The following is a 10,344-nucleotide window of genomic DNA, read 5'->3' as shown; positions in this document are numbered from 1 at the left end:
AAATAAAATAAAATAAAAAAATAAGGTGTTTATGTTTTTGTTTTTGTTTTTTACTGATTATATGGGTTTAATAATACACTGCTATTCACACACATGACTTGAGAGACCTTAAACTGTAATTCAGACATTTACAACCATGGTACACAGACCAGTTGGCAACCTAAAATAAACTGGGCTCTTATAACTACCCTGTAAATACAGTTCTTCTATCCAAAATGATTTCATCTCACATGAGAACAGTTATTGCAGGGAAGCAGGGGAACCAGATATCTAGCTATGTGGTAAAAAGGGGGAAAAAAAAAGGAAAAAATATCATCTCCGTGGCTGGAGAAAAGAGATCTTCTGTACTTCACTGTGCTGCTTTATTCTTCTTACGCTTGTTCTTTTTGTCCCTCTTCTTCAGACCCTCCATGTTAGCTCTCAATAGATTTGAGTAAGCCATCTGAAACTTATTCATTTCTTTGGAGCTCACCACTGTGCTGATCTTCCTCTTCCCATCCGTGGCTCTTAACAGACATTTGTCAGCGGGCTCAAACCCCTCCATGGACCTCTTTCTGGGGATGGGCTTGGTGCAAACGTCATACTTCTTGAGGGTGATAAACACGCTGCCCATCAGCCGGCAGCACTTCTGGAAGAGCCGGGGCAGCTCTGTCAGGAACTGCTCACTCTCTAACAGCACCATGGCAGCACCGCCGGCTCTCTCAGTCAGCAAAAAGTGTTTATGTTTAATGTAAAATCTTTACAAAATGAAATCTTCCAATATTAATAAAGAAAAGGTGATGTCAGGACATAGATCAAAGGTCTGTTTCATGTTTTACATATGACATTTGATCTGAACACAAAATGATTCACCTAGCCTTGCCAGGAATAACTTCACAAGTGCCAGATCAGGAATAACCCTAGATCACTGTCAGATATGGGGGGAGGAAAGAAACTTCACTTCATAGATTACAAAACTAAAGGGAGTTTCCATTTTTCACAGACCACAAAGAAAGATAACCTAATAATTAAATTACCATTATGATTCTTTTCCCTAATGAGCAAACTGTCTTCCATCAATTAAAATTTATCAATCTTAATTTGACTTTGAGAAAAAAGAAATTTGTATTAATATTTAACTATAGTCATTTTTATGACTTAATGATATTAGGAAATTAAATCTAAAATGCTTTCAGAGACAAATTTAAGTTCACTATTCAGTGAAATAGATAAATTCATGGTTTCTAATTTAAAAATATTTAAGATATTTGATAATTTTCAGATGTCTGTCCAAAATTTAAGTAAACCCAAAGCTAAAAATAAGTTTAGCTGGTTTTTAATATAAACCAAGTAATTTTAGCTAAAAATAATAAATATCTCACCTTGCTTTTGTGTGTGTGTGTGTGTGTGTGTGTGTGTGTGTGTGTGTGTGTGTGTGTGTGTGTGTGTGTGTGTGTGAAGAGTACACTGGTTTCAGTCTCTGGAACCACAAAGACTTCCAAGATGAACAGAAACTGGTGAAGTCTCTGTGAACAGTATAACTCAAAAATGTTAAAAATATATATATAATTGTTTTCTAGCATTTAATAATATATCAGATGAACTTAGCCAATTCCTGCTTTCCTCTTTTTTATTTTCTTTTTTTACTCTGAGATATTTTTCAATAATATCTTTATTTAAGCACCATGATTACAAACATACTGTAGTGAGTGAGAGAAATAGAATGCCTGTCTCAAATACATGCAGGGCTTGGGGGAGGAGGGAGTATTAATGGAAATGTTGCACTGGTGAAGGGCGGTATTCTTTTTGTGACTGAAATCCTGGTTTCCTCTTGATATTTAGCACTTCTAATACAAAATTTCCTGACAATGCTTAGAAGTAACATTTCAAATTTAACCATTTACAGCTGTTTGGAATTAGCCATAGATGCAACCTAGTATTACATTTAAAGAAAATAGATATTAAGTTATTTTCTGCTTCTTAATTTATGAGCCCAATAGAATTTGTTCTCAAAACTATTTTGGGTCTTATTACCTTTATTTAAAGTCTTTGTCTTATAGTTAAATGTTTTAATATTTTCCTTTGAAATTAGACAAATGTTTTTCTTCATCTTGCTATATATCCTGTGTTTTTAGGAGTTGTTTGTCCAGGAAAAAATGAGGTACTTTAAAAGATGAATGAACCATTATAAATTAGAATCATGTGTTACCTTCACTTAGTTGACTATGTAAGAAATAAGTGCCTGGTTTGACAAAAAGTATGTGGTATGCTGCTGTTGCTGTTCCATTCAGACGAAGACAGTCCAAAGTTCCTAGTCATTTTTGTTTATCTTAACTAAGGCTCCAGATGAACTACAACTGGGCCTGGAGTTTCCTTGCCAATTATACTAAATGCATTCAGTGGTATTTCAAAGTTCACAAGGAAGACTTTATAGGGTTGACTAACTGTCTTTATAGAGGCTGACCTCATCTCTTAAAGCTTCCTCCTACAAGGCATTATCACTATAACCTATACCTATTCAAATTATATATGGAGGGGAGAGTAAATCTCCAAGCATTTAAATTATGCTGATTTTACTCACTGAAAGACATATGAAGAAACCATATGTTTTGCACTCGACCACAGTTGGTACTGAATTGAGGCAAATGGTAAAATGTACTGGGACACTTTATAAAATATAGAGAGAATATCAGTTATTAGCCTACATAAAAGGCCTTTGTTTAAATGAAAAATATGGGTGTGTGTGTGGGCATGGGAGTGAAAACTCACATTTCCTTAAGTAAAACAATCATAGTTTTCTAGAAATTCTCAATGGAGCATAATAATTTCAAAAAGTGAAAAACAAAAACAGACCGTTGGCATAGAACTAAATACTTTCGGGCCCGGAGAGATAGCACAGCGGCATTTGCCTTGCAAGCAGCCGATCCAGGACCAAAGGTGGTTGGTTCGAATCCCAGTGTCCCATATGGTCCCCCGTGCCTGCCAGGGGCTATTTCTGAGCAGACAGCCAGGAGTAACCCCTGAGCATCACTGGGTGTGGCCCAAAAACCAAAAAAAATTAAAAAAAAAAAAGAACTAAATACTTTCATTTGCTTTGGTGTTGAGTGTAATTGTAATAAAACATTAGTGTTGACTTCTTATTACCTTTCATAATAATATGAAAAACTGATTTTAGCCCATTCAACTAACTTTAGAGTAGAGATACCTTGAGTTCTATTCAGATAAATAGTGCTCAGAATGCTCGACTATTGAGAAGAATCTCTGCATAAGTAAGTTCAAGTAAAGGAGAGAGTATTGGTAAAACCTCAAATGATTTTAGCTGGCATAATATGATGTTTAGATAACTTCAGGTAGTCAAAGAGAACCCCCTTTAATTTACCTTTTAATTACCTTTATATTTAAGGCAAATTATCATTTATATAGTATGTACATTTTAATAAATAAGTTTTATTTTGAAAAAGACAAGAACGGCCACTGAACTCTGCTGGATCTCAGATGTCAGCACCCCTATCTGCCTCTCTTCTGTGCTGTACTGCATTTTCGGCCTGATTTCATCCTGGGTGCGGCTCATCTGCAGACAGCCTGCCTTCCCCTGAGCCTTCCCTGGAGGTGAGTCGACACGCCCAGAAAGGGAGGAGCCACTGAACTCTGCTGGATCTCAGATGCAAGCACCCCTATCTGCCTCTCTTCTATGCTGTGCTGCATTTTCAGCCTGATTTCATCCTGTGTGTGGCTCATCTGTGGACGGCCCACCTTCCCGTGAGCCTTCTGTGGAGGTGAGTCAACATGCCCAGAAAGGGAGGAGCCACTGAACTCTGCTGGATCTCAGATGCCAGCATACCTATGTGCCTCTCTTCCGTGCTGTGCTGCATTTTCGGCCTGTTGTCATCCTGTCTGTGGCTCATCAGCGGATGGCCTGCCTTCCCATGAGCCCTCCGTGGAGGTGACTCAACACACCCAGAAAGGGAGGAGCCAGAGGAGCACGGCTATTCCGCTCCCCTTCGCCACGGTGCACATCATTTAGGCAATGAATACAACCATAACACGTAGAAAAACCCACAATACAAGTGTGACACTGGGGAAAAAATGCAGGCCAGCACCAGACATAGAAAATGAAGATAGCAACTCTGATGACTTGAGCATGACCAACCAACTAGTCAGTCTCTCAGATAAGGAGTTTAGAGTTGCAATATGGAAGATGTTCGAAGAACTCAAACAAAGTATAGAAGAGAACACTAATAAGAATCAAGAGAATATGAAGATAGAAATGAGAAAACTCGGGGCCAGAGAGATAGCATGAAGGTAAGGCGTTTGCCTTTCATGCAGGAGGTCATCGGTTCGAATTCCGGCGCCCCATATAATCCCCCGTGCCTGCCAGGAGCAATTTCTGAGTCTAACTCCAAACTGAAATTTCAGGTCAAATACCAGGTCTGAAAAACTCAGTAGATGAATTGAAGAAAAACATGGTTGAGCTTTCCCACGGGTCAACAGCAGCGGAGGATAGAATTAGTACACTGGAAGATGAGATGAATAACAACTCCATACAACAGAAGAAATTGGAAAAAAGCCAGAAAGCAAATGATCAAAAAATAAAAAATTACTCAAAGAATGGGAACAGATGAAAATAGAAGTCTATGATAAGCTCAACAGAAACAACTTAAGAATCATTGGAGTCCCAGAGACTCAGGAAGAAAATCTCCAGGAAGAATCAACAATCAAGAACATCATTAAAGAGAAACTACCAGAGCTAATGAATACATGTGATCAAATCCTGCATGCCAGAAGAGTACCAACTAAAAGAGAACCCAGAAAAAAACACCCCAAGACACATCCTAGTCACAATGACATATCCCATAGATAGAGACATAATTCTGAAAACAGCAAGATCAAAAAGAGAAATTACATTCAAGGGAACATCCTTGAGATTTACTGCAGACCTGTCACCAGAAACACTCAAGGCCAGAAGGCAGTGGTGGGACATAGTGACAAAAATCAATGAAATAAATGCTTCACCTAGAATACTGCACCCAGCAAAACTCACTTTCAGGTTTGAAGGAACAATACATAGTTTCACATACAAACAGCAGCTCAGAAACTTTACAGACTCAAAACTATTCTTAAAAGAAAAGCTGAACGACATACTTTAAGACAAGGCTTACCAACAGACACACCAAACTTCGATATAAAAATGACACTAACTCCCAGGACAATTCTTTCTCTCAATGTCAATGGAATAAATGCACCAGTTAAGAGACACAGAGTGGCTAAATGGATCAAAAAACTCAATCCAACATTCTGCTGCCTACAAGAAATGCACCTGAATAGTCAGAACAAACATAGACTCAAAATAAAAGGCTGGAGGAAAAACATCCAAGCAAACAATACCCATAAAAAAGCAGGAGTGGCCAAACTAATATCATATGATGCAAACTTTATACTTAGGAAAGTTGTAAGTGACAAAGATGGACATTTTGTATTAATCAAGGGATATATACAGCAGGAAGAAATCACTCTCCTAAACATATATGCACCAAATGAGGGGCCAGCAAAATATTTAATACAACTGCTGACAAATCTGAAAAATAATATCAATAACAACACAATAATTGTGGGAGACCTCAACACAGCATTGTCAACATTAGACAGGTCAACCAGACTGAAACCCAACAAGAATATATTAGTCCTGAACAGAGAAATGGAAGAAAGAGGCCTAGTATATACAGGACACTCTACCCCAGAAGCCTGGATACACATTTTTCTCTAATGTACATGGGACATTCTCCAGGATAGACTTCATGCTAGCACATAAAACATGCCTCCATAATATCAAGAGGATAGAAATTTTGCAGGCTGCCTTTGCTAACCACAAAGCCCTGAAATTATATGTGAACTACAAAAGGACACAGAAGAAAAACTCTAATACCTGGAAGTTAAAGAGCCTAATACTGAATAACCAGTGGGTCCAAGATGAAATCAAAGAGGAAATCAAACCTTCCAGAAAACAAATAACAATGGAGACACAAACAATCAGAACCTATGGGACACAGCAAAAGCAGTACTGAGAGGAAAATTTATAGCTTTGCAAGCACACATCAGGAAAGAAGAAGGGGCATACCTGAATAGCTTAATGATGCAGCTCATAGAATTAGTGCTCAACAAAAGGACCCAAAAATAGGGAGGCAGAAGGAAATAACAAAGCTGAGAGCAGAAATCAATGAAGTGGAAACCCGAAAAACAATCCAAAAGATCAACAAAAGCAGAAGTTGGTTCTTTGAAAAAATAAACAAGATTAATAGACCACTCGGAAAACTAACAAAGAAAGAAAGAGAGAGAAACTTGATAACTCGTATTAGGAATAAAAAAGGAGAGATCACTACTGATATGGTAGAGATTCAACGGGTAATCAGAAACTACTTTGAAAAACTCTATGCCACTAAAAATGAAAACCTGGAAGAAATAGATAAATTGCTGGACTCTTATAATCTTCCACAGTTCAATGAAGAGGATGTAGCATATCTAAACACACCCATTACTATTGAGGAAATTAAGACAGTAATCAAATGTCTGCCCCAAAACAAAAGCCCAGGCCCAGATGGATTCACTAATGAATTCTTTCAAACCTTTCAAGAAGAACTACTACCAATCCTGGCAAGACTCTTCCATGAAATCATAAAAACAGGAAAACTTCCAAATAGCTTTTATGAAGCCAACATCACCTTGATACCTAAACCAGACAGAGATGTGACAAAAAAAGAAAATTACGGGGCCGGGCGGTGGCGCTGGAGGTAAGGTGCCTGCCTTGCCTGCGCTAGCCTAGGACGGACCGCGGTTCGATCCCCCGGCGTCCCATATGGTCCCCCAAGCCAGGAGCGACTTCTGAGCACATAGCCAGGAGTAACCCCTGAGCGTCACCGGGTGTGGCCCAAAAACAAAAAAACAAAACAAAACAAAAAAAAAAAGAAAATTACAGACCAATATCGCTGATGAATACAGATGCAAAGATCCTCAATAAAATCCTGGCAAATAGGATTCAATGCCTCATTAAGAAGATCATCCACTACGATCAAGTAGGTTTCATCCCAGGAATGCAAGGCTGGTTTAACATCCGTAAATCTATCAACATAATACACAACATCAACAAGAAAAATAAAAATCACATGATCATATCAATAGACGTAGAGAAAACATTTGACAAGGTCCAACACTCATTTTGATCCAAACTCTCAGCAAGATGGAAATGGAAGGAAACTTTCTCAATATAGTTAAGGCCATCCACCACAAGCCAGAGGCAAATATTGTCCTCAATGGAGAAAAACTGAAAGCCTTTCCTCTAAATTCTGGCACAAGACAAGGCTGTCCTCTCTCACCACTCCTCTTCAACATAGTGCTGGAAAGTGCTTGCTTTAGTGATCAGGCAAGAAAAAGATATCAAGGGAATCCAGATAGGAAAGGAAGAAGTCAAGCTCTCATTGTTTGCAGATGACATGATACTCTACTTAGAAAACCCTAAAGACTCTATCAAAAAGCTTCTAGAAACAATAGACTCATATAGCAAGGTGGCAGGCTACAAAATTAACACACAAATATCAATGGCCTTTCTATACACCAATAGCAATAAGGATGAAATGGACATTAAGAAAACAACCCCATTCACAATAGTGCCACACAAACTCAAATATCTTGGAATCAACGTGACTAAAAATGTGAAGGACCTATACAAAGAAAACTATAAAACTCTGCTCCAAGAAATAAGAGAGGACACGCGAAAAGGAAGCACATACTCTGCTCATGGATTGGCAGGATTAACATCATTAAAATGGCAATACTCTCCAAAGCATTGTACAGATTTAATGCAATCCCTCTAAAGATACCCATGATATTCTTCAAAGAAGTGGATCAGGCACTTTTGAAATTTATTTGGAACAAAAAACACCCTCGAATAGCTAAAGCAATCATTGGGAAAAAGAATATGGGAGGAATTACTTTCCCCAATTTTAAACTGTACTACAAAGCAATAGTTATCAAAACAGCATGGTACTGGAATAAAGACAAGCCCTCAGATCAGTGGAATAGGCTTGAATACTCAGAGAATATTCCCCAGACATACAATCACCTAATTTTTGATAAAGAAGCAAGAAATCCTAAATGGAGCAAAGAAAGCCTCTTCAACAAGTGGTGCTGGCACAACTGGCTAGCCACTTGCAAAAAATTGAACTTAGACCCCCAGCTAAAATCATGTAAAAAGGTTAAATCCAAATGGATTAAAGACCTCAATATCAGACCCAAAACCATAAGATACATAGAACAACACGTAGGTAAAACACTCCAGGACATTGAGACTAAAGGCATCTTCAAGGAGGAAACTACACTCTCCAAGCAAGTGAAAGCAGAAATTAACAGATGGGAATATATTAAACTGAGAAGCTTCTGCACCTCAAAAGAAATAGCTCCCAGGATACAAGAGCCCCCCACTGAGTGGAAGAAACTATTCACCCAATACCCATCAGATAAGGGGCTAATCTCCAAAATATACAAGGCACTGACAGAACTTTACAAGAAAAAAAAAATCTAATCCCATCAAAAAATGGGGAGAAGAAATGGACAGACACTTTGACAAAGAAAAAATACATATGGCCAAAAGACACATGAAAAAATGCTCCACATCACTAATCATCAGGAAGATGCAAATCAAATCAAGTATGAGGTACCACCTCACACCCCAGAGATTGGCACACATCACAAAGAATGAGAACAAGCAGTATTGGCGGGGATGTGGAGAGAAAGGAACTCTTATCCACTGCTGGTGGGAATGCCGTCTAGTTCAACCTTTATGGAAAGCAATATGAAGATTCCTCCAAAAACTGGAAATTGAGCTCCCATATGACCCAGCTATACCACTTTTAGGAATATACCCTAGGCACACAAAAATACAATACAAAAATCCCTTCCTTACACCTATATTCATTGCAGCACTATTTACCATAGCAAGACTCTGGAAACAGCCAAGATACCCTTCAACAGATGAATGGCTAAAGAAACTGTGGTACATATACACAATGGAATATTATGCAGCTGTCAGGAGAGATGAGATCATGAAATTTTCCTATGCATGGATGTACATGGAATCTATTATGCTGAGTGAAATAAGTCAGAGAGAGAGAGAGAGAGAGAGAGAGAGAGAGAGAAAGATGCAGAATGGTCTCACTCATCTATGGGTTTTAAGAAAAGTAAAAGATATTTTTGCAATAATAATTTTCAGGCACAAAAGAGAAAAGAGCTGGAAGTTACAGCTCACCTCATGAAGCTCACCACAAACAGGGATGAGTTTAATTAGAGAAATAACTATGTTTTGAACTATACTAATAATGAGAATGTACGAGGAAAATAGAAAGCCTATCTAGAGTACAGGCGGGGGTTGGGCGGGGAGGAGGGAGATTTGGAACATTGGTGACGGGAATGTTGCACTGGTGATGGGTGGTGTTCTTTACATAACTGAAACCCAAATACAATCATGTATGTAATAAAGTTGGTTAAATAATAAAAAATAATAATAAATTAAATAAATTAAAAAAGAAAAAGAGAAGAACACAGAGATTATCTACTTATAAAGCAGGGGTCTCAAACTCAATTTACCTGGCAGCCGCAGGAGGCAAAGTCGGGGTGAGGCAGGGCCGCATAAGGTATTTCACACAAAAAAAGTCCTCAAATGTCATTATTAACAGTTTTAATTATTTCTCCTGAACATGAATAGAACATTGAGTGAAGATCATGAACAGTTCTTCTGAACATGGCATCTTTTGCCTATTCCTTGGTGCCAGAGACTTGATAGCGCTTCTTCTCACAAATCTGAACCACATTTGGCTTTAGAGAGGAAGCAGTTGAGACCCTCAGTATGGCTTGAAGATGATCATCATTAAGTCTAGACCTGTACTATGACTTATTGAAGTTCAATGTGGAGAATAACTTCACACAAATATGTGCTCCCAAAGAGGCACATGATGCGCCTGAATATTCAGGAAAGCTCAGGGAAGCTGGGGGCAATTCTCTTAAAAATTGCCCATGCATGTCTGCTTCTCCACTAATCTTCCTGAACTTGGCTTTGAGATCAGAGTTGCACTGCAGGTCAATGAGCTCCATTTTAAGCATAGGAGGGGCATCTTGCACACCAAAGTAAAAGGGGTCCAAAAAATTTTGGAAAGTAGCTCTGTGCTTTTTGAAGTCTGCAAATCTGTGACCAAATTTCTTCTTTAGCTTAAAAATAGCATCAACATATTTCTCACCACTGAATGGTATGCCTGCATTCACAAGTTCCTTCCATGCTGGAAAATGTCAAAGTTTTGTCTGAGAGAGCTGGGATTTCCAGAA

General features: G+C 38.4%; 1 protein-coding gene across 1 annotated transcript; it reads right to left on the bottom strand.

The window, feature by feature from the left end:
• Positions 1-349: 349 nt before the first annotated feature.
• Positions 350-682, bottom strand: LOC126002739 (signal recognition particle 14 kDa protein-like). Its single transcript, XM_049769398.1, has one exon. It carries the CDS (start codon positions 680-682, stop codon positions 350-352), a length of 333 nt encoding a protein of 110 aa, XP_049625355.1.
• Between the last annotated feature and the right edge of the window lie 9,662 nt (positions 683-10,344).

This window comes from Suncus etruscus, chromosome 1 (genome assembly GCF_024139225.1).
Source record: "Suncus etruscus isolate mSunEtr1 chromosome 1, mSunEtr1.pri.cur, whole genome shotgun sequence".
Classification (NCBI taxonomy): domain Eukaryota; kingdom Metazoa; phylum Chordata; class Mammalia; order Eulipotyphla; family Soricidae; genus Suncus; species Suncus etruscus.
The sequence above is the reverse complement of the archived record's forward strand: the minus strand, read 5'-3'. Positions and strand labels throughout refer to the sequence as shown.

What these genes read in the sequence shown, in the direction of transcription:
- LOC126002739 (XM_049769398.1), bottom strand. Translation starts at nt 682, where the DNA reads ATGGTGCTGTTAGAGAGTGAGCAGTTCCTGACAGAGCTGCCCCGGCTC.